At 39.7% G+C, this 25,033-nt stretch overlaps 1 protein-coding gene across 4 annotated transcripts; it reads left to right on the forward strand.

The window, feature by feature from the left end:
- The first annotated feature begins 9,597 nt into the window (after positions 1-9,597).
- LOC103696379 (uncharacterized) lies at positions 9,598-18,322 on the forward strand. 4 transcript variants are annotated; one of them, XR_015972162.2, is made up of 8 exons: positions 9,598-10,031; positions 10,677-11,043; positions 12,238-12,365; positions 13,893-14,512; positions 14,602-14,635; positions 14,727-14,883; positions 17,029-17,588; positions 17,667-18,322. XR_015972162.2 is itself a non-coding variant. In XM_008777981.6 (4 exons), the coding sequence occupies exons 1-4, from the start codon at positions 9,945-9,947 to the stop codon at positions 14,343-14,345; spliced, it is 1,035 nt and encodes a 344-aa protein (XP_008776203.4). In that variant the 5' UTR covers positions 9,598-9,944; the 3' UTR covers positions 14,346-14,570. The 4 variants fall into 4 exon arrangements, 1 of the variants encoding a protein (XP_008776203.4); XR_015972163.2 differs by having other exon boundaries at positions 14,727-14,858; XR_015972164.2 differs by lacking the exons at positions 14,602-14,635; positions 14,727-14,883.
- The last annotated feature ends 6,711 nt before the right edge of the window (positions 18,323-25,033 follow it).

Consider the following 25,033-nt stretch of genomic DNA (forward strand, 5'->3'; position numbering starts at 1 on the left):
TGGTTTTGTCATCATCAAAAAGGGAAAGATTGTCAACCCTAAAGGATGAATTTTGATGATTACAAAACACTTAAGATAATATTGTGTACTAATGATATTGGCTTAATTGTGAAGTTTTATAAGTCAAGAAAAATCAGAAGAAATTAAGCACTGCAAAATCATAAGTTCTTCGCAAACACTTCATTGGATATGTTCTAAAAGAAAAATGATCTTAATCTAATCCATGGAGATCAGAAATGAAGTCTAAAGTTTTCTGTTTGAAAAACTTGAGTCAACCCCTAAGCATAAAGGACAAGTTTAAGTTGATTCTGGTATGTTTATTCAAGAAGCACAGTCAATGAGTCGACCTCCGCAAAATATGAGTTGACCCTTGTGTAGTTCAAAATAAACAGAAAGCTTTTACTACCTGAGACAAAGTTTGAAGAGTCGACCGTTGTTCAAAATGAGTCGACCTCCAAAATTGATGAGTCGACCCTAGTTCAGTCTCAGCGTCAGCTAGAAAATTATAGTATGAGTCGACCCTTATATTTAAAGAGGCGACTCCTGAGGGCGATGAGTCGACCCTTGTGTTTAAAGAGGCGACTCCTGAAGAAAATGAGTCGACCCTTTGAAGATGACATAACAAGAGCCTTCTCAACATCTTGAAGTGCTGATCCAGAATAAACATGAGTCGACCCCTGTACTGCTGGGACCACAACGGAAAGCTTGCAACAACTTTTGTCTTCTTCTGTAACAGAAAAAGATTCTCATCAGAACAGAAAAAAAGAAATTCAAATCCCACCGAAGAATTTGTCTATAAATACAAGGAAACCTCAGAAGGGAAACAACAAGAAAAGGAAAAAGATTCTATTGAAAACAAAAAGGTTTCCACTGAGAAAAAGAGAAGAAAAGGCTTAACAGTTCATCATCCTCACCGGCATTTCATCTGAAACCTTCTTCCGTGAGAAAATCAGTCAAAGCTTTTCACTGCATCGAGAAGAGCAGCTGTTCGAGCATTGGAGCATCCTTCCACAGCCAACCTCTTCATCAGCTTCAGCCTTCATTTTTATTGTTTCATTCTTTATATTCTGAAGCTTTAAGTTCTTTGGTTACAGCATTCATTTAGTTGGATTAACGGTTGCTGGAATAATTTCATTCATTTGAAACTTATAAAGGCTCTTCCAAGCCTTGATTGGAAGTTGCTGAATCGGGAGTATTTAGCAAGGGAGATAGCTTTTAGTTGGTTTGTCTAAAAACCAACTGGATTATTTGTGAGCCCGGAAAAACAAACGGTGTAAAGTTTTTTGTTAGTTTATCTGAAAACCAACTGGGTTGCTTGTGATACCGGAAAACAAAAGGTTTTTGGTTGGTTATCTGGAAAAACCAACTGGATTTTGATTGTGAGCCCGAAAACAATCAGGCTGTAATATGCTGGGTTATAGTGAAATCTCAAGCTAGGCTTGAGGAGTGGACGTAGGTGCTGGGAGTGCACCGAACCACTATAAACCTTGGTGTTTGCGTTTGTGGTTTTCTTTCTTCCTCTACTGCATATTCCTGATTGCTTTCCTCATCTTATTCACTGTTTCATTTGTGCAATTTTATTTCCGCTGCAAAATCTGCAAGTTATTGAAAGATAACAATAACTCATACTCTGTTCACGTTTATTTTTTTTTAAAACACCCAATTCATCCTCCCCTCTTGGGCTGCACCTCTGGGCAACAACCCTAAAATAAGGTCAAAGCATGCCAAATGATTAGTTAAAAACACAAATTATTGACTAAAAAATAAATCATTTCTCGAATAATGCAATTTTTTTTTGAAGTATAATATTGTTTTCACAAAAAAATACCAAAAATCATATATTAGGCTATGGCCATATAACTCAGTAGCATGGGTTAGAATGCACAAAGTACCAAATACCACTATTATTAACCATCAGTGATACGGTATCCCAAATACCACTATTCTATCACGGTGGTGCGGTGTCGAAATTAGTTTCTGACAGATTACAAGTCAATAGGGCCAATGAATAATTTTCATTCGCGGGGTAAAATCATACCATGCAAAGAATGCATATAGAACAAATTTCTCATGATTTGCCTAGTCATGTTTTCTAAATTTTATAACATAGTAATATATTTTAAAAATAACCATAACATTAATATGCCTGATCCGTTTAACTAAGCATCAAATAGATATCATAATCAAATTTAATAAACTAATTATTACTTTATCCAAAATATTTCAAAAAATATGCTTTGAAGCATTAGGTTACTTATCTCTTATTACTTTAAAATCCCATTCCAGTTAGACGAATCAGATTCTTCTACTTTAATATCATTAAAATATAATTAATTTTTATTAATATCTTAAAAGCCAAGTAAAGTCAAAATTAAAATACTATTGGAGATACAGCTTCATGCCCAAATTAGATCGGTCAGATAGCAGTGCATGACTACCTGGATTGGTCTAAACAAGGTGAATTCAACTGGTCAGTTGAAGATCAAATAGTGGCCAAATTTTAAATGATCTAGCTGGGGCTGAAGTAATGGATCGGTCTATCGTCTAGGTACCAAAGTGGTTTAAGGTCTCCAAATTGGGTTAACTTGGATCCAATCAACAAAAAAGCAGGGCTCACGCTAGGATCCCCAAGCCTGTCTAGAGAGAGAAAGAGGGAGAGAAGAGAGAATCTCAGTTCGAGTTCAGCCAGGGATCTAAGTTTGGTCTGTCATAGTGGCACGAGCCATCCTGAATTAATCATTATGTTTGGCCCATGATTCAACAGAGAGAAAAAAAAGATTTGAAAAACTAACCCATAAGTAAATAAATAAATAAAATGAATAGAAATAAAGAATTAAAGGAGGTAGAAGAAGGTAGAACGAAGAGAAGAATAAAAGGGAAGAGAAGAAAGAAAGGAGAGGAGAGGAGAGGAGAGGCCGGGGGTAGTCGATGGCTTGGCGGTGGTCTGGCCAGCAGCTTGCGGCGAGGTGGCCCGACCGGCAACAAGATGTCTGTGGTGGTTCGGCCATGAATGAGAAGGGAACGGAAGACGAAAAAGGAAAGGGTAGCGCCCCTAGTTGCTCAAGGTGGCAGCTTCCTCGGCCAAGGAAGAAGAAGTCAAGGCAAGGGACTTACCGGCAAACAGCAGTAGCGGTGGATCTCGCGGTGGTGGCGATGGATCTCGTGACGGTGGCGGCTCTTGATGAAAAAATTGGATCTCGGAGCAGGGGAAAAACAGAGTCATCGAAAATCTAGAAAAAAGGAAGAAAATTCGAGGATGGCGGAGCTCGGATTCGGTGACACGATGGCCACCGAAAGTGAGGAAGAAGGGAGAGATGCTTGTTGGTGGATCCAGAGGAGGGGATGAGGGGAAAATTTATATAAAACTTTTGAAGGGGATAAGTTCGAGATCGTTGCACCGCCCGCGATTCTTATGGTGGATGATTGCGACCCAACGGCCAGCGGTCGTTCGCACCAATCACGCAGAGCCGTCACCGGCTACGGCTCCTCATTCTTATTCTCAACGGCGAACGATCGGGCGGGGGATCATGATCCACTGTTCCGAACCTCATCTTCTCTCTCTCTCTCTCTCTCTCTCTCTCTCTCTCTTTGAAGTCTTGAATTGAAGTTGGTTGGGCCTGCCGACTTCAGTCCAGAAAAAGCCCAAGAGGCCGGTTCTCACAAAAGTTTCTTCCAATAAATTACCAGGTAATATGATGCTAAATTTTCTAGCTCTCACAAGAGCCAAGAATTTTCCGATGGCCAAGTCATATTCATCCTAGTAGTATAGTTTATTCTAGAGGAGCGGGGGAGCCAACGAAGTACCAAAGCTGAAGTGGGATGGGCTTGGGGAAAAAAATGATCTTTTGGAGCCATCCGGCGTTTGACGGCAACGCGCTCGCCGTCTTCCAGGCCGAACAGACGTCACACACGTGTCCTGCGCCGTGTCTCTACCCCAACGTTTTCACACTGGTCCCATACACCGACGGGCAAACTCGTTCCGTACGTATCAAAAATTTATGGACCCTTTGGATCGCAGAATTTTTTTATTAAAATATTTTTTTAAACTGGTATCTAAATATATAATGCTTGAAAAAATAATTTTTATATATTTTTGGAAGAAAAAATTATTCTAATTTATAGCTAATAAGAATTGAACTTTCTCATATCCCATATATTTTTTTTTTAAAATATGAAAATTTTATTTCTACGAGAAGATTATCTTTTTATATTTTAAAAAAAAATTCTAACCAAACATAAAGCTTTCCTCTAGTTTTCTGTTGACCATATTTTTCTTTCTTCTCCTTTCGAGAAACAAAAAATTCCAGTATGTAGGCAATTTAAATTATAATATATTATGAACTATATGGTGAGGATATGTAGCTTAATCTCATGATGTTATTTGAGCTGCATTTATGGAAAAACCATTTATTTAGTATTGAGATCACAATATGTTACAGCTTAAACTCTTTGAATCCAAATAAGAGATGCTGCTCTGCTGCAATGTCCATTCTACAAATAATGGCTTGGGGAATGCGTTGAAGTGGACTAAAGAAGTTTCTTGGATCCACTAATATGGACTAGGCAATTCAATACTTAACATTTTTTTGTTTGATAATAATTTTGCAAGAACCTGTGCGGATGTATGTTTAGTCCAACATCGATTATTCGCTGAGGAGATCTTGAATACTTATACAGAGCCAAGAAACTCAAATAATATTTTCTGGCTAGTTTTTTTGGATGAGGTCCTGAGTTGGGACAAATGGTATTAAAGCAGACTAGTACATGGTTCATGTGAACTAGAGGATATTGCAACAAGGGCTCATTGAAACTAACTACTGACTAATTATGGTACTTGTGATATGATTAGGGAATATTGCAGCATGGGTTCATTGAAGCTGACCATGAGCCGATTGTGGTACTTGTGATTAGATTTGAATAGATTTAGACTTTTAGTCCAATAAAAACGTCAGGACTTAAATGGAGGGAGTTTGTGAGAACCCATGCAAATGCATGTTTAGTCCCACATTGGTTATTTGCCGAAGGAATTTTGGGTACTCATATAAGGCAAAAAAACCTAAATAATAATTTCCAGCTAGCCTTTTTAGATAAGATCCTAAGTTGTTGCAATTTTTTTGCGAGTTATACTATTCCTCCATACCATATGGTATACAATTCTTTTCGTGAAAATAAAATGAGCTTCCCATAGAATTGTTCCTTTTTACAAGGATAATTGCAGGTGTTGTTGACATATTTATTGTTTATTGGAACAATCAATATAATGGAAATTTTAGAAGCTTGCAAAAAAAATATTTTACTTGTTTCTTTAATACAAATATATTATCTTGTTTTCTTACAAATGGTTCAATCTTACTAGAACCTACCATGCTGGCAATCACACAAGCAATTTTCAGTTGTCATTGGCAATAGACATGCGGTCGGAATAAGAACCAAGCATCATATGGTGCATATCTTGACAGAGCTAGTAAAGTACAAGATCAATCATTTTTTGAAAAAACAAATAAAAAATTATTTTAATTTACCAAATAAGAAACTATATATTTAAAACAAAAAAAACATTTTTTATGCATAGAACTCTCACAAAACCATACCCCAGTCTGAACTGGGAAAATATTTTTTTAGTCTGGTAAATAATAATTTCGTCATGTTATAAAAGTTACATTTTGTTCCCAAGTAGAACCAATTCGCAGCTGAATGGCGCATAGCAGACCTCATTATTTGTGTGCTACAAGAGCTCATTACTTCACTCTTTTTGCTAGCGAGACCTTGAGTATAAGCTGACGGACTTTTTACGATGTACGTCGACCAAATCAGACGGACGGTAGAGGTCAGATTGACAAAAAAGGTGGGACCCACTGGGGACCACGGTGTTTGATGCAGTGGGTGCGGAGGACGGCCACTGACCGGATCTCCGTGAGGTAGTTTGTCAAACGTTATGAGGAAGAGGCTACGCGCGGTGTGGTGTGGTGATTTCACGTCAAGAGGCTTCAATGCCTCTGCCGTCGGGTCGTTCTCCGTACGCTATTCTAGCGTTGCCCCGCGGCTCTACTTGGCTCAGTTGGTGGGGAATCGAAACCTGGTGTCGGTTTGACGCTTTTGCCGAATTAATTTTTCATTCTTCCACGCGGAAGGAGGTTAGGAGACTGAAAGGGTGACGTGGTGAGTTTTTATCGGGCCTGTTACGTACTATTTTTTTATTTTTATGGTTAATAAAAACTACAGAATCCAATCCAAAAAATATATTTGATTGTCATAATTTTGTTTCTTTTTTAAAAAAAAAAAATTTTGCTATTTTTTAAAAAATAAAAGTAAAATATTTTTGTTTTGTTTTTTGAAAATAGGTTTTCACCTTTTTCCTCCTAACCATTCGTCTTCCATTCAATATGTCCTCAATTCTGTTACCCCGTTCTAAATGTACGAGTTCTTTGAGTTTTGTCGTCCATCTTTCTGCCCGATACCAAGTTGTTCTTTATTTTTGGTAGCTTCGTCAGCTCCATCCTATTTTCTTTTTTTTCACTGCTTTCTTAACCACATTTCTATCCGATATCGAGATTTTTCTTTTCTTTTTTTCGTCGCTGATCATGTTGTCGGCCCTCATTATAAAAAAAATAAATTAAATATAACTTTTATTATCAAAATTCTAGAAAAATATAAATAAAATTTTTGTTTTAGTTTTTTTAGAAGAAAAATAGCAGTGATGCCGAGAGCAGCCTAATTTTATCTATCTAGAAAATTTTATTCGTCGTCTTTCCTTGCGTCGGCCGAAGTTATTAGATGGATTAGATCAAGTGAATCAATATAAATCTCGGGACACATGTATGGTGTATAATGGACAATAAGAAGGGATAACTTGGCAACTTGGCAAATGACTATTAGTTTGGTCAACTGTACGTGGTCCGTGTAATAATTACTTCTATGATGGTGATGTGATTTCTGGATTAGGAATTTTGGGTGGCTCGGATGGGCTTCAAGTCCAGATTCAAGTTCTAATAAAGTATATAAATTCATCCGGATAGTGGTGCACATGGATCAGACCAATTTGTTTCTAAATCCTGATTTTAACCAATTCTAAAACAATGTATGTCTAGTTTTGAACTAAAAATTTTAGCTCAACTTAAATTGAAAAATTAAAAAATCTAGATCTAACAAAAAAAAATTCTGATTTGTTGTTAAATTTGGATTATGTGGAATCAAATGCAAATCAAAACAATCCAAAATTAATACAATTGTGATCTAAACTAAGAAACTAGGTCACAAAGTTAATCATATGCATAAGTTTGGATGCGTGACGGTTAATGGTGATTTATATATAGTTGTTAATAAATTATGATGATTGAGTTATTAAATTTGATTGTAGCTCTATGAAATATAGTTTTCTGCATGTTCATGATGCTATTAGATGCTTCGATGTCGTCTCTTGGTTTTATCATGGGTTTGTTGGCCAGGTTTCTTTGCAATTTGTGATTGATCAATGGAATAAACATACATATTAACCTAAACAGAGTTCATTGTTATTACATTTTTGTTTTTTTTCTTTTAATTTTTCATTCGACTTAAATATGTATGGTAATTCCAGATTGGGTCTAATTAGACTTGGTTGCAGGTAGTCAAAAGCTAAACCATGTCATGATCATGCTAGGGTGTGTGCATATATACACACAAAAGAGAAGTCTTTCAAAGTTACAAACAATTGCATCAAAAAACTAGTTCAAAGCCTATAATTCGTTCTCGATCGAAAAGCCATTGCATTATGATCATGCAACACTGCATGCACAAACACATGCATGGAGAGATCTTTCAAATTTATAAACAATTTGCACAAAAAACTTGTCCAAAGCCTCCAATATGATTGCATAGCGGTTCATCACTGGAGGTTTGTCTCTACTACTTGCAGGGATGGGTAACTCTTCTTGCACTTACATGAAGCCTTGCTTGAAAAGAAAAGGAAAATCAGCCTGAAAAATTTTATGAAAAACCTAATTGGACAAGTTTATTTCATTGTCTAAGGATTGCAAATGGATCTGATAATTTGGATACATTGAGCCGATTAACATTTTGACATGAATCGGACCTCTAACATGGATGTTGGTTGAGTTTTGTTCGACCCAAACTCAATGCAAAATTGAGAAATTGTGCGTACAGCAACATATCATACCACCTTAGAAGACCATCATGGGCCAAATGGCCCCATGTAGAAACATGCTAATATTCTTCACTATAAACCTGGCCCATAAGATTCGCAGACAACGTAAGCAACCAGTAAACTAGTTGGATACAAGACAAATTGGGCCGCAACCCAACATTTTCTATTTTCGTCACTTCATGGTTGCCCATCCGACCTAATTGGCGATCAAGTTGATAGCGATACCGATTGAAAAGTTTACATATCTTAAAGCTATATATGTGGCCTCCATGCGGTAGCTAAAATCGGCACTAGACAAGCACCAATCCGCAACTTGCTTGGAGAATAATGCTATGTTGTAGCTTTGTCATGGGTAACCCTCACTCACATTTTCGTGTAGACAAGAAAGAATGGCATGCTTGGAGAGTGGCATATTTGACATGAACAAGTTAGAACATCACAAGCGGTCAAGTCATAATTGATAGGAATATGGAAATATTAGGCGCTACGAGATAGAGCCTCCATGCTAGATTAGTTGCTCGTATGTGTTTGACAAATCAACTTATAAAATAAGTTACTCATAGGGAAAAAAGGTTCCAAAAGGCGCACATACGCGTGCCCACTTGTTTTATCTGCCAACTATCACTATCTCACATTCAAGGCACTATGAGAGTATATTAGCCTAGGCTGATCCTCCTCCCAATAACTTACATTTTTGGATAGTGAGTTGGTGACTCATATGCATAATTTATCATGAGAGAACTAAGACAGCTTAAATTACATTAACTATACCATTTTCACCCTCCTAAACCATTCCTTCCTTGTGGAATCAGGGAGGTGCTCTCAAATCCAAGTTAGTGAAAACCTTCTATTTAAAACATCAACCTGGGAGCATTAGCCGATCTGGTACTAGGCCTTGCATATTTTCTAAAACCGGTTCGAGAGAACCTTCTATTTAAAACTAGGCCTTGCATATTTTTTAGAACCAGTCCGAGAGATACATGTATTCTTGCCTGCCATAAACGCGGCATTTCTTTTCAAATAGGTGAAAAAGAAATTATCAAAACATAGGCTAGATACTTGTGATTCACAATCATTACTTGCTTCACTATCTCAGATGCATCAACTTGAAGTAGCTTGGCACCATGTGATTGGTGTGAGTCAATTAGGTACCACAGGTCCCCCCATTGACTCAAAACACCGGTCTGGGCTTTGGACAACATCTCGGCCCAATTTCACCCAGCCCCCGGTCGCAGCCAACCAACCAAAGGTCCCCTCTTCACGACCCCCTAATAGGCATGAAAACGTACAATATCATAAAATGTCTATGCGTATTCTCAGATCTACGTCTCATCTATCCATTCAACGGTCGATTGGATTCTCGCATACAAATCATTATGAATTCCCCAGTCCTGCCGGCGGCCTTGTTTGCTCTCGGGGTCTGTTTATATAAAGCCGTCCTTGGACTTCTTTCAAAGCTCCCTTTGGTCCTTCCGCCTGTCATCTTCGGAGAAGGGGTTTTACTCTCTCTTCTTTTTTCCTTCGTTCTTCGGTGCTTGAGGCGGGTAGATCTCGGAGAAAGGAGGAAAGAGAGACGAACCCCCGGCACTCGTCTTCTCGGAGAAGCCTCGGGGGGATCGGATTCCGAGCTTCGCTTTGTTTTCTAGAAAATTAGATTCCCCCAAAGACGTGCGTTCTTGATTCGATTCTGAGGTCAACGAGACGAATGGAACGGGATTAGGGTTTTCTTTCGGGGGAGATAGTCACAGATCTTTCCTTGCTCCTATTTGTTCATCCGCCTCCAAGAAGAAGCGAAGGAGAGATGAAGGCGAGTGGTGTTCTTTTCTTGATGGTTCCTTTGGTCGTCTTTTCTGTACATCGTTTCTCCGATGCAGCAGATGCAGCGGAGGTGAGAAAGAATCCATATTTAAGCCATCTTCAAGCGATTCTGAGTGTAAAAGAGAGAATTTTTTGCAAATGGATTCGCAAAATAAAACCTTTTTGTTTTCCTTTTGCTCTTTCAAAGAACAATCTATTTTTTGGTATACTTATCTTGTTATTTCCTTTCGTTTTTTTTTAAAAAAGTTGTGTTCTTTCTATGTATTGTTGATGCCGTTTAGAAAATTCTTGGCTGATCGCAGTAAATTAATGGATTCGCAAAATAAAACCTTTTTGTTTTCCTTTTGCTCTTTCAAAGAACAATCTATTTTTTGGTATACTTATCTTGTTATTTCCTTTCGTTTTTTTTAAAAAAAGTTGTGTTCTTTCTATGTATTGTTGATGCCGTTTAGAAAATTCTTGGCTGATCGCAGTAAATTAGGGCTAACGCTTCTTGAGATTATGTATTATAATGTAATTACAGATTAGTTTAAGTTCAGTAGATTGGCGCATGATCTGTAGAGATATTTCATTCTGACCAATCACGGAAAGAAAAAAAAAAATCATATTTTTGATGACCCTAATTGGAGGTCATCACAGTGTAATATGAGGGACGGTGCTTTACTTCCATTTTTAATCTTTACTGCCTGTAGTGTTTTGTTTCTTCTGAATTCAGGTTCAGGACCATCTGAAGGGTTTCTCAGACAAGAATAGCCCTGTTCTGGATTCGAATGGTACTCAAATTGCTCCACCGGTTAACGTGAATGATAAAGAAAAGAAAGATGGAGATCAGGACAAAGGATTGCAAGAGGAAACCAAGAAAGTTCCTGAGAAGGATGATTCCAAGAAAAGTTCAGATGAGAAGAAAGATAAGCAATTGCAGCAGCCAAAGGCACAGGACAACAATGGGAAACAAAGTTCAGATAAGGATTCAGATTCCAAAACACTGGCGGTGGATTCCCATGTGGAAGAGTGCGATCCATCTAACAGATGCATTGCCGAGGAGAGCAAGTTCATTGCTTGCCTTAGAGTTCCTGGGAAAGGTATTTGATGCAGGCCTTTGGTCTTTTTGTTTCTTCCTCAGGTTTTGGACTTGTGGCATCTTTGCTCGTGCCTTTTTTCCCACTTGTGCTGGAAGAGAAAAAAACCAAGAAATTATAGGAAACTGACCTGTTTAAACTGCTCGTACCAGCATAACTTGCATGTTTTGGTATTACATCTAGGATCATATATTAGTTCCCAAAAGAATTATATTTTTCCGAGTCATGACTGGTTTTATTGCAGTTGGCACTGAAAGATACACAGCAATTGCAAAATTGTAAAGATTTCAAACAATGCTAGGAGAACCATCTTTTCCTTGATCTTACTAGTCCGCAATGATCTGTGATGGTGAGCAGTCGTGTTGACTCTAGAACCACATGCATTAAAATATTAGTCACAACCCACCTAAGATAGCATATATGTATTGCCAAAACTAAGAAAGAAGATTGAAGGAAAAACAAGCTACATGGTCAGCTTGTAAAGAAGACTGGAGAAAGATATATTAGGCAATCTAAAATATCTGAAGGCACCAGCAAACATTAATTTGTTTATCACCGATAAAATGATGTACATGGGAAGAAATAGCTAAAATAAACAATGCCTAATTGCTTAAAAATTTAGGTGATAAATAATACCATTGTCAACTTTATTGTGTATTAACTTCATGTCTTTCTAAACAATTATCTAAACAAGGTCCACTATGCTGAATGGTTACCAAAACATTCTCCAAAAATAAAATATATTTTCACAGGCCTTCTGACAATGTTGCCTTCTCTTCTTTGTGCTCGTTGAAAATTGACATTTTCAGTTGTACGTGCTTCTTAAACGTGATAGTTCAGTTGGTGCAATGGCCTTAGTGGGTCCTTGCATTTTCACCCTATATGGTGCAATATATGTCGACCCTATTTGCATTATGCTGATGAGACAATTATTGTATGATTCAGTGGGAAGCACAAAGTATTAAATAACATATGTTTTTGCCTCACACTCAAGTAGTAGACAATAAGGTACTTTTCCAATTCTTGCCATTGCAATATGTTAGCAATCGTATCGGATTCCATAGAGGTTATACTCTGATTTTATCTGTTACTAATAGTCTCCCATATTATCATATTTATGTCGAAGCTGGAAAAAATTATACTTAGGTTCACACCAATTCTAGAAAATTATTTACCTAGTTTATTGTTTTTTACCAGATTCGCTAGCTCTCTCACTTCTGATTCAGAATAAAGGTACAGGATCCCTTGATGTTAACATTGTCGCTCCCAGTTTTGTCAATCTGGAGCAAGCAAAAGTTCAACTTCAGGCAAAGGAAAACAAGGAGGTATATATCTCATTCTATCCAATTTATACTGTCATCATTGCAAAAACTGGCGCTTGGGTGAATGCATTTTAAAACATTGTGCACACATGAATGATAGAAAATATTCTAGTCTTATAAATGGGAAGGGTGAATATAACATCCAGATATTTTAATGCTTGATACTAATACTCCTAGAAAACTCAAAAGCAGCAAATTTGAAATAAATGGTTTTGCTCTACCTTTGTGAAGCTGCCTTACTTAGCATATATCTTGCATATCTGTAAACATTCTCACGTGACTATATTGTGCAACTGCACAATAATGTACATGTTTATGTTCATGCGGTTTTTGAAACTGGTGAACTAGTAAGCTGCGGTAGGGCATGAGGGAGACACTTATCTTTAGTAAATACCATAGGTTTGGTGGGTATGGAGGGTTTGAGAAGAAGAAGAGGGGGAATGTAACTTCACCTGATGGCGAGGTTGAAAAGGTTAAGCAGATTCTTTCTATGATGTGCCCTTGAGATCAGGGTTAGAACTAGAACAGGAAGGGTGACAATCAACTCTTTAAGGTGGTCTTCCTCGTATCTGCCAGAAAAAATATTGTGATATCCTCCAATTGTGTCTTATGGATGTTGAGTGGGTTGCTAATGTTTAGGTAGTCTGACCTTAGACTACAATATATGGGTTTAATGATGCTAATGTTGTTCCGGACTACTAGGCTTGTTTAGATGCTATTTAAGAAGCCATGGTTGGAATGAATGTCTTTTGCCCCCTTATTCTTTTTTTTATTTCCCTTTTCTTTTTTATGGCTAGTATAAATAAATTCACACGGTAATGATGCATTAGGTTTTATTGATTTGTAGGCTATTATCATCTTCTTCTTCTTCACTACTGGACACCCAGTATTCTTTTTTATCATTATACACCCAATATTGTTGAACCCTCTTGTAAGTCCTTGAATTTGCTTTGTTGCTTATTTGTTAAAAATAAAATTACATTATACTGGTGAAGAGTTTTATAGAAAATGATTGACAAAGTCCACAATCAATTTGCTAGAATAAGGTTTGTTTGTGGTCTGGCGGAAGATATGTCCTGTTTGTTAGCCTTGATTAGTTGCAGTTGAGTAAGCTATAGTAAATGACTTCTAATTCCTATGAATTGTCCAAAACATCCAGAAAATTTTCTCAACTTTGTTCTATTTTACCAATTAATTCAGGTCTCTCTCTCTCTCTGAACAATTTTTTTGATAAATTTCAATTTATGACTTTTTTTTAACTTGCTACAATTTCTGCTTTTATGAGAAGCAATGTCAAATTCCAAGTCCATGGCTATGCTTTAGAGATGCCAACCACAAGGAACCTGGATACTTTTTTGTAGACAGCCCTTAGAGCTGAGTATTTTTTCAAGGAGAACTCTTATCCTGTGCCTCAAAACTGTTGTTTATATCAAAAAATAAAAGCCATACAATGAACCTGGACTTGTATACTCTTTTTGCTTCTGGAAACATTTGTATCTCAGTGGAGCCACTCCAACTTGGATAATGCAGGTGAAGGTTTCCGTCGATAGCACGAATGACACCACGATTATTTTGGAAGCAGGAAAGGGACATTGCAGCCTCAATTTGCGGAATACGATCTCCGATTCGGTCAGAAGGAGTGAAACATCTAAGTTATCTGGATTTGTCAATCTAGCTCTACGAGCCTCAATTTTACATGTGCTCCTGGCCGCAGTCGTGCTCATAGGAGCAGCTTGGTTATGCATCAGATACCGGCAGATGTATCACCAAGAAGATGGCCCTAAATACCAGAAGGTTGAGGTAGGCTTACCTGTTTCAACAGGAGGGAAGAAGGAAACAGAGGAGGCCGATGGTTGGAATAACAACTGGGGAGATGGTTGGGATGATGAGGAGGCGCCCAAAACACCATCTAGTATTTTATCAAATCCATCATCTAAAGGTCTTGCATCACGGAGATTGAACAAAGATATCTGGAAGGATTAATAGCTGTACAATTTCCAATTGGAGCAGAAAGGATGGATTTCATCATTGAAAGCTCTTTTTCTCCTTTTCTTTTTCTCATTTGGTTTTGAACTAACAGCGCTTAGTTCTCAGGTGATTGTTCTTTCATGCGAGGATGATAGGAAAAACTCAAGGAAAATCCACTACAGGTAGGCACAGTCAAACAACAGATATATTTACTTGATGTTACGGGCCAAAATTGTGATGCAACTACTGAAAATTACATCTATATTTCTAGCGGGAGTTAGCTGGTAACCGGCAAATAACCCATGGTAAAACACATTTTTCTTAACCCCAAACAGTCATCTGGTGATAATTTTTTCTTTTCGGTCCTGGGAACAAGCTTATTCTCTTCTGTGCAAGGGGCGTCTATGAGCTATAATGTGTGATCAATCAAATTTTGCACTGGAAGGAAGGAAATTTCTAACAAGTCTGTAGAAGCACCATATCTGTTGAATTTTGCTCTGCTGAGTGGTCCATCAGTATCGCTTGGAGGTAATCATAGAAGCACTGCATTCAGGTTCACCCTCTATTGGCCTTATATATCCATCAACTCTCTTAGCTAAATCTTTTTGCAGCTGCAACGTCAACTCAATTTCTCAAATTAGATTAAAATTGCATTGTCTAGAAAATTGCATTAAGCTGTTAAATTCTTCAGCAAACTTATATCCGTTGCTGAGGCATGAATTCCTCAAATCAAAGCCATCTTGTTTGAGTGGTGACATGTTGTCTGGTTCCAATGGGGTGATATCAACATTAATGTCTCCAGGTAGCCCTCAGGCTGGCTAAGTGGCATCTCAGGAAGAATTGTGTTGCCGCTGCATTCTGAACCGAGGTCAAAGAGGTTCTCGGTGTACCGAAGACTGAAATGAGGAAAAATTGATTGATGCTAAGATCAACTTGCAAGAAGTTCATTTGTCAGAAAGTTTTTGCCGGAAATTTTTCGGTGCTTAAGTTAGAATACTAGAGCAATAGTGTAGAAGGGAGAGAATTTATAGAGTGGAATCTTAAAATAAGCTCACTTCCGGATCTTCGAGTTATCTTTTTATATAGGGTAAAATATGCATCTGCTACCTGATTTAGCACTACTTGCATTAACTGTGTAGTAACGGTTCACGTTGACAACGTGATAACTGTCCTGCGCGAGCCCTATGCGGCGATGATCGTGCCAATCCTGCTTTGACCGTGATCTTGATTTAACTGTTCATATTTATTACTTTAAGCAAAGTTGCACCTCAATTTTTACTAAGGTCATTCACCTCGGTTATGGCCGAAGTCAATGAGGCCGGTTTAGGTCGATGTTAAGATGTCCAATATTCTCTCCATCATTTGCTCCCCATCTTCGAGTTCGAAATTAATTTTAGTTCGGGCAATGGGAGTTGTATCGTCATCTTGATCGAGGATGGGACATCTAGAAAGAAGTATTAAAGCGCGGACTGATCTTTTCGAAGCCTCATCATGTTGGAGTTGTCCTGAAGCGTCCTTATATTGGCATTGTCTCGAGTTGTCATTATGTTAGTATTGTCTTAAGGTGCCATTAATGTTGTGATTTGGATGAGCCTTTCACGCTATATCCTAAACGCTCGAAAACCAAACCATCACTTCAATCAAAGTCGTTCATGCCTCTATATATAAGGCTATCCCCTTCATTCCTTTCGCACTTCTTGCTTCTTTGCAAATCTTCCCAACGGTTTAAACTCTCTCCTAGGCGATACTTCGGCGAAGCTCTCGTTCTCCAATAGTTCTTCTGGCGTTCTCTCCGGCTTCTTCCTAATGATCTATGGTGGGTTTCCGCTTTTGGCTGCTTAGATCTTTTTTCTTTTCCTTTTCTTCTTCATTTTTTTCTATTTTCCCCACCATAAGCAAGGCTGAGATCGAGGTCTCGGCAGAGAGTTGGTCATCCAACCAATCTTCTCGAGCTCGACACTCCTCACCTCCAAGTGAGGCTAAGTCGGAAATTTGCTCTAGCCCATAGTACAAAGAGTTGCTCCTTACACAGGAAGAATTGAACATGCTCTAAGCTAAACACTTTGTCCCCCCGGAGTTTAATTTTGAGCTCGCCAATCCCGAGGATGGGGTGACAAAGCCTCCTTCTCGACTCAGCCTGTATGAAGAGACTTTCAGGATCGGGCTTAGATTATCTCTCTACCTTTTCATTGTCAAGTTGATGAGGGTTGATAGCCTCATCCCGAGCCAGCTGGTTCCGAACTTCTTACGGGTCATCGTAGATTTTCTTGCCCTTTGCTTTCTTAACAGTATCTGAGCCTCGATTTCTCTTTTTCGGGAATGTTTCACTTTAAAGAGGCATCCTCAGGAAAGCAATTGGTGGTATTTTTCTTCTTGGAAAGGTCGTTAATTGATTTGAGGTACTCTCTCTTCTATTCAGGATGGAAGGAGAGATTCTTTTTTATTTCTTTTGAGCAGCCATGGCAGTTTAAGACCCTATAGAGGACACCTCGAAGGTCTTTGAATCGACTTTCACGGTTGTTCGGTGACGATCAAGGATCCTTGGATACTCTTCTTAAATTGAAGATTCGTCTATTGTAAGAACCGTTGTCCGAGGAGACATTAGTCAACGTTGGTTTGGGAGTAAAATTTCTTAGAATTTTTAATCTTTTCTCTTCATCGTAGAACTCTATTTCTAACGTTCTTTTTGGTTTTGTAGCTATTGCAGCCATGAAGACTGATGTAGCGTTGATCCAAAAGGCAATGCGCAAGAGGACGACCGCGTTTGAGAGTGAGGGAAGAAGACGAAGAGAGGATCGATCTACTTTGGGCTCTTCTGAGGTAATAGCTAAAGCTGTTGTTCCCAAGGTGTCGAAACTTCGAACCGAAAGAGTGGAGCTCGACCTCGAGGTTGAGATTGTGTCTCCCATTAGGTCGGCTCCTCCAAAAGGGGTTGTTCTCGCTCAACTGTCAGTCGCCGCTTTGACCGCCTACCCTTCATCATCCGAGTTAACTACTTCAGGCCAAGCCGATCCAAGTTCATCAGCTCTAGTGGAACACAGTTTTGTGGCTCCATCCTCTGCTCCGAGCTCATCTCCTCTTGCTGCCTTCGAGTTCTACATTCCGAAATGGTCGGTTAAGGCTTCTAACTCGGCCTTGACCTCTCCTCGAGTGGCTAAGGATATAGTTCGTGCCATTTAGTTGCACACCAACAAAAACATAGTAAGGTTTGTCCATGTCAACGACCTAATCGACGGGACCTTCACCTTAGTCATCTGAGTAAGTATCTTCATGCCAAATTTCATAGTGTTTTTCCTCAGATACTAATTATTTATTTTTTCTACCATGGCCACGAAGCTTACTACATGTATGAGACTGTCATGATGCTTAGCCATCATACCTCGAACTTTGAGGAGAAGTGGAAAGTTGACGAGGTCAAGGCGAAGTCGAAGGCCGATCTTGAACAGGCAGAAGAGCGAACACAGCTAGCTGAGGAGAAGGTCGAATAGGCAAAAGCTCAAGCCTCGGCCACACGGACTCGCACAATAATCTCTTACTGTCCTTTTTTGAGGCTAGGGAGGCCTTCTTGACATTTGAATAGTAAGTAGCAGAGTTGTCTATGAAAATTGCTCAAACCGAACAAGAGGCTGCCAAGGCCAAGGCGATGGCTAGTAAGGTTAAGGAGAGGGCCGCTAAAGTGGTTGAGGAGTTCATCTCTTTGGATAAATTCAAAGTGGAGTATGTTGAAAATGCCTCCGATAGCTTTGTGAGAGGCTTCAAAGATTGCCAAGCTCAAGGCCTTCGATTTTATCCAGAGATGGACTTCAGCAGTCTTCACATCAACCTCAGCGATGAGGAGGACGACGAGGATGAGGATGGCGACGATGAGTGAAGCTTTTTTCCTTTTTGGTTTTCACTCAGCCTTGTCGAGCTTATTGTGCTTTGTTTTTGCTTGGGAGTCCGAGGCTAATGTACAAACTCTTCAAGTAATGAAGTTTCTTTAAGTACTTAAATTTGGTTTGAAACAGCTTATTTTCTATTTGAGTTTGATTTATTGTACCTAACTTTTTTCTTTTGATGCCTTTCCTTAGGCTTAATTCTAACCAGGGGATTGGTGAGGATCCCAACCGATCTTGGGTTATCCTTATATGAGTTTCTGGAGTTCATCTCTAGATTTAATTCAACTTCTAAGTGAGCTCAGTTTATGGAGGTCTGGAATGTGTTTGAAGTGTTTCCACGGGTGTAGCTGGTTTTATTATTGAGCTCTCCTTGACCTCAGAGGTCTTAGGTCAAGGCCCATGCATTTTTGGGGTGTCCCTGATCCAATTTGATTTGAACGTATTAGTCATAGTTGTCCGATCTGAAAGATAGAAGTATAACAAGAGAGTCTTCATAAGGAATTAACTGGGAATACAATGTGCCTTATTGGCAATATACTCGTAGATTCTCGTAGTTCCAAGTTCGAGAAATTGGGATACCATCAAGACACTCCAACTTATACATTCCTAATCGTATCGGTTTAGCCCCTCGACACGATCCTTCCCAATACGGGGCCAACTTTTTGAGTTCTTCTAGTTGTGACACTTTGGTCCTCTTTAAGACAAGATTGCGAGGTCGGAAGAACTTGCCCTTGACCCTTGAATTGTAATACCGAGCTGCCTTCTATTGATATGCCGCCATGCAGATTTAAGCATGTTCTCTAGTCTCCTTTAGAAGATCAAGATTGGCTCGGAGCTGATCTGAATTTGTATGGTCGTTGATGCCTTCTACCCGAAGTGATGGAAGTCCAATCTCTAGTGGAATCACTGCTTATGTTCCAAAAGCAAGGTTGAATGACGTCTCCCCGATAGGAATTCGATATGTTGTTTAGTATGCGCATAAGACACTGAGAGCACTTTGGTCCATAGTCCTTTTGCTCGGTCTAATCTTGCTTTTAGCCCTTGTAGAATTGTTCGATTTGTCACTTCGGCTTTTCATTCGTTCGGAGGTGCGCTATCGAAGTGAATTGGTGATCAATGTTGAGCTCAACACAAAATTTCTTGAACCAAGCATTGTCGAATTGATATCCATTATCTGTGATGATTACTCAAGGAAGCCCAAACCTACAAATTATAGCTTTGCAGACAAAGTCTCGAGTGTTTGCCTCGGTAATTCGAGCCATTGGTTTGGCTTGTCCCATTTAGTGAAGTATTCCACAGCCATAATGAGAAATTTGCGCTGGCCGATTGCTATTAGAAAGGTTCCGAGAATGTCCATTCTCTATTATGTGATTGGCCAAGAAATGTTGATCGGTGTTAATGGAGTAGCATGTCATCGTTGAATACTGGCGTAATGTTGACATCTGTCACATTTTTTTATGAAGGCAGTCGCATCTTGTTGTAAGGTCAACTAGCAGTATTCTTGTCGCGAAATCTTATAGGCTAGGGATCTGCCTCCTAAATGATTGCCATAGATTTCTTTAGGTACCTCCCGAAGCGCATAATCTGCCTCGGTTGGATGGACGCACTTAAGGAGCGGCAATGAGAATGATCTTCAATATAATTTGTCATCGAGAAGGATATAATGGGAAGCTTGGCGCTTTATCTGCTAGGCCCCAACCTGATCTGTGGGTAATTTTTAATCCTTTAAAAAGTTGTTGAAATGATCCATCCATCTCAATTCTACCATGGCATTCATCACGCACTCAGGTTCTTTGATGCTCGGCATTTCCAGCACTTCAAAATATGTGGCTTTAGTTAGATTGGAAGACTTTGAGGTCGCCAGTTTCGCCAGTAGGTCAACCCTCGCATTTTCCGTCCTTAGGATTTGTTGTATATCGAAGCTATAAAAGGCCAAAATAATGTCCTTCACCTTGCGTAAATGTTTGATCATTGACGGTCCTCGAACCTCAAACTCTTCTCGTACTTAACCGACAACTAACTGTGAGTCACTGAAGACCTTCAGTTTGTTGGACACTGAGCTCCTTAGCAAGCTTGAGCCCGGTGATAGGCACTTCATATTCAACATCGTTATTTAAAACTAGAAACTTGAACCACAATATATATTCTATAATTACTCCATCTGGGCTTGTAAGTATGAGTCTAGCTCCACTGTCCCTGAGCTTGATGACCTGTCCGCATACAAAATCTAGGGCCGCTCGGTAATCTTCTTTTTCTTGGAGAGCTCGGGATAACTTTAATCGGGAATAATTAGGGGTGGCAAAATATGACCCGACCCGCCAACCCGACCCGTGTTCGACCCGTCATAAACAGGTTTGGGTTTAGCCTAAACAGGTTCGGGTCGTAAACAGGTCGACCCGTTTAACCTGTTTATTAATTGGGTCGGATACGGGTTTTAGATGTCTAACCCGTTTAAACCGTTTAACCCGTTTAACTGTTGGGCAGGTCTAAACAGGTTAAACAGGTTAAACGGGTTAAACAGGTTAAACAGGTCTAAACAGGTTAAACGGGTCTAAACAGATCTAAACAAGGTCGGGTTGGGCAGGTTAAACAGGTTCGGTTGGACAGATTAAACAGGTCTAAACAGGTTAAACGGGTCCGGTTGGGCAAACAGGTTAAACAGGTCGGGTCGGATTGGGTAAACAGGTTACCTGTTTATTAAACAGGTTAAACGGGTTGGGTCGGGTTACCTGTTTAATAAACAGGTCGGGTTCAGGTTTGCAATTCCTGACCCGTTTAATAAACAGGTCGGGTTCAGATTTATAGTTTTCTGACCCGACCTGTATTTGACCCGACCTGTTTATGCCTGACCCGACCCGATTGCCACCCCTAGGAATAATACATTCTACTAGAAAGTCGGCTAAGCTTGTGCTTTGATTGATGGCCGAGACCGATACTCTGGGTCGAACTCTTCGAGCTCAATTGCCAACTTTGCCAACCGACTGGCATTTTCAGGTCTTTGCAAAATTTGCTTCATCAGCTGGTTGGTTAGGATTGTGATTAAATAAGCTTAAAGTATGGTTGAAGCTTTTGAGCTAAAATGATGAGGGCATAGATCTTCTTTTCCATCTTAGAATACCTTGTCTCGGCATCTCGTAAAACCCGACTTGTATAGCAGAATGGCTTCTGACACTTTTCTTCTTCTTACACCAAGACTGAGCTTATAGCGCAAGGAGAAATAGCTAAATATAGATAAAGTGTCTCACTGACATATGATTTTGTCAAAAGAGGTGCTGAGTTGAGATACTTCTTAAATTGATCGAAGGCCAGCTGAGACTCTTCAATCCATTGAAAATTTTTTGGGTGCTTCAAAGCTTTGAAGAACGGGAGACAACATTCGGTCAATTTGGACTCAAATCTTCCCAGTGATGTAATCCGACCAGCTAGGCATTAAACCTCTTTCACTGTCTTCGATGGCTACATTTTTTGTACTGCTCGAATTTTTTTCGGGCTTGCCTTGGTCATTTTTTGTGTTACCATGAACCTTAGAAATTTTTTCGAGGTGACTCCCAAGCACACTTGGTTGGATTGAACTTCATTCGGAACTTTTTAAGATTGTGAAAGCCTTCTCTAAATCGGTTATGTTGATCTGCTTCTTGGATTTTTCACGAGCATGTTATCCATATGAACTTCCATATTCCGGCCAATCTATTCTTTAAAAATTTTGTTGACAAGCCGATGATAAGTTGCTCCTGCATTCTTTAGGCCAAAAGGTATTACTTATAGCATTAGAGACTCTTGTCGATTAGGAAAGCTATTTTTTCTTCATCCTTGGATGCCATTTGAAACTGATTATACTTAGAGAATGCATCTATGAAGGTCAGCAATTGATGTCTTAAGGTTGCATCCACAAGTTGATCAATCCGCGGGAGCGAAAAGCTATCTTTAGAGCAAGCCTTATTCAGGTCAGTATAATCAATACAAACTTGCTATTTTTTATTAGCTTTCTTGATAAGTACAATATTGACCAACCAATCAGGATAATTTACTTTGCGTACAAAGTCGGCCTCTAGTAGTTTGTCAACTTCTTGGTCTATGATTTGTTGTCTTTCTATGGTGAAGTTTATTTTCTTCTGTCGCACAGGTTGGTATGCTGAGTTTGTATTGAACTTGTGAATAATCACTTCGAAGCTTATTCCTGGCATGTCAGTGGTCAACGAGACGAAGACGTCAATATTGGCGCGGAGAAAGTTAATCATTTTAGCCCGATTTTCTTCATCTAGATTCAAGCCGATTTGCACAGTTCGGTCAGGTTCTTCTTCCCTTAAAGGGACCTGCACCAATTCTTCAGCTGGCTCACCTCGCTGTTCCTTCAGCTCACCCACTTTGCTATTTCTTTAGCTTATTCTTTGTGTCCAACCCTTCAATAGGCAGTGTTTCCACTAGTTCCTTTCTTTTAAGGGCGGCCATATAGCATTGGCGAGCTAACATTTGGTCACCTCAGATTTCTCCAACTTCGCTTCTAGTGGAGAGCCATATGAGTAGATGGTAAGTAGATTCCACAGCTTGGAAAGCATTGAGGCCAGCTCGGCCCAAAAATGCATTGTAGGAAGAGGGGACCTGAACCACCAAGAAATCCAACCTCATGGTGCTGTCTCAAGCCTCTTGTCCCTCAGTGACCGGTAAATTATTGCACCTTCCATGGGGACAGAATCACCTGAGAAGCTAACCAAATGCGAGTTGACTTTGCATAGTTATTCAGCAGGTAACTTCATTTGTTGGAAGGCATCATAAAATAACACGCTGGCCGAACTTCCATTATCAACTAAGATTCTCTTTACATCATAATTTACAATTGTAAGAGAAATAACTACAACATCATATGAGTGGCCCAGAGCAAAATATTTATTGGAATGGAGGCTTGGAGTACGTCGCTTTTCATCCTGAATAGGACTCCTACGACAGGCGTGCTGACTCTATCGGGACCAGTTAGAACTTTGGAGTTGAGAATGGTGGCTACCTTAGCGCGTATGGCATGTTGGTTGGTGGAAGTGGCGACTAGGCTAAACAGGTTATGGTCGAATTGGTGTTGGTCGTGTTGTTATTTGCTACAGGCCCTGAACCATAGCAATTCAGAGCCTACACCTATCATATGAGTAGATTAAACTGCTCGGTATTTGCTGGTGCAACAGGCTGTGTGGATGGAGCGTGCTCCGGGCTTCGCAATGAACCTCATGAGGGCGAGGCATTGGATGCTCTACGATTACTTCGTGATCTCATGATAATGATTTCTCCCTTCTTCATGTGCCGATGTGTGGGGCCTTCCTTCTAGTACCAATCTGTTACCACTAAATTCTGAGCCAAGGTCGGGGAGATGCTCAGCGTGCCCAAGACCGAAGTAAGAAAAAACTAATTGTTGCCGAGGCCAACCTACAAGAAGTCTATTTGCCGGAAAGTTTTTGGCGGAGGACCTTCTGATGCTTAAATTAGAATACTAAAGTAACAGTGGGGAAGAAAAAAAAATTTGTAGAGTAGAATCTCAAAATGATCTTACCACCCCCCCCCCCCCCCCCCCCCCACCCCCGATCCTTAGGTTATCCCTTTATATAGGGTAAAATATGCATCCATTACCTGATTTAGCGCTACGTGCATTAACTATATAGTAACGGCCTGCCGCACGTTGACAATGTGGTAATTGGCCCGTGCGAGCTGCACGCGGCGATGATCGTGCCAAATGTGCTCTGACTGCAACTTTGATTTAAATGTTAGTCTTTATTACTTCAAGCAAAATTGTACCTCGGTTTTTTTATCGAAGTCATTCATCTCGGTTATGGCCGAAGTTAATGAGGTCGGTTCAAGCCAAGGTCAAGATGTCTAATATTTTCCCCCATCAAATTAAACTATTAATTATTGCGCTAATTTAAATTAAAGGGTACGAGCTAAATTTACTTAGTAAAAGTTGTTAATTAGTTTGATTTCAGGGCACAGGCGGATTGTTATTAGTTCCTTGTTACTTTTGGTAGGTTGGAAGACAGAATGGTTGTACCAATTAATTTCTTACCGTCTATGATGAGACATCATAATATGCAACATTTGAAGGATTATAGATTCAAACGATTAAGTGATTTTTGAAACATTCCTTTCATTGGTAAATAATATCGGAGGGGTGGGTGATCCCGATTCGATCATCGGATGGGCTGTCTATTTCACCAGAATAGTCATCTTCCTCGCAAGCAAGTCAAGGTCAATCAAAGAAACCAAGAAAGATGCTACTCAGCACCATTTGACACTCAAAAAGAAAGCCTATAAACATTAGGGAATACAACGCTCGGAGTTCTCATGTCAAGGAGTAGACAAGCAGACACTGTGAAAAAGCCGTGTGCACGAGGCAAGCATATGACACCAACCAAAATCTTTTGGAATCAGGTTAGTCAAAGGTCAGGAAATACAGCCCGATCAAGTGAGGCCAGAAAGACAAGCTAGTGGACTCGTCTGCCCATTGCCCCTTTCCACCAAAGCAATCATAACGAATCCAATCTGGATTTCAAAATGATGAATTTTCTTTCCGACTCCTGCGAGTTTGCTGGTCTCACCCTTCGGATACTCCAATGACGAGCGGCAGCCACCGGGTGACAAAGCTGAAACTTTTTATTGGTTTGAAACATGGATGGTTGTCCCTCCCGATCATTGGTCCCGTGTCACAGGGAGCTCCAGCGGGCATGCTAAAGGCAAAACGATGGTTATTGCGGAGGAGCTACAAGATTGCTTTGCCATGTATCATGTTGTGTAGGTGGAGGTTATTGCAAGCACGTATAGCAAGATAAAGAGAGACTTCTACATTGTATA

Source organism: Phoenix dactylifera, chromosome 1 (assembly GCF_051530095.1).
Source record: "Phoenix dactylifera cultivar Ajwa chromosome 1, Ajwa_hap1_PhDact_Kaust_v1.1, whole genome shotgun sequence".
Taxonomy (NCBI): Eukaryota; Viridiplantae; Streptophyta; class Magnoliopsida; order Arecales; family Arecaceae; genus Phoenix; species Phoenix dactylifera.

Coding starts and splice junctions, on each gene's coding strand:
- LOC103696379 (XM_008777981.6), top strand. CDS start 9,945: ATGAAGGCGAGTGGTGTTCTTTTCTTGATGGTTCCTTTGGTCGTCTTT. Junction 10,032..10,676: donor ATGCAGCAGATGCAGCGGAG/GTGAGAAAGAAT, acceptor TTCTGAATTCAG/GTTCAGGACCATCTGAAGGG. Junction 12,366..13,892: donor AGGCAAAGGAAAACAAGGAG/GTATATATCTCA, acceptor TGGATAATGCAG/GTGAAGGTTTCCGTCGATAG.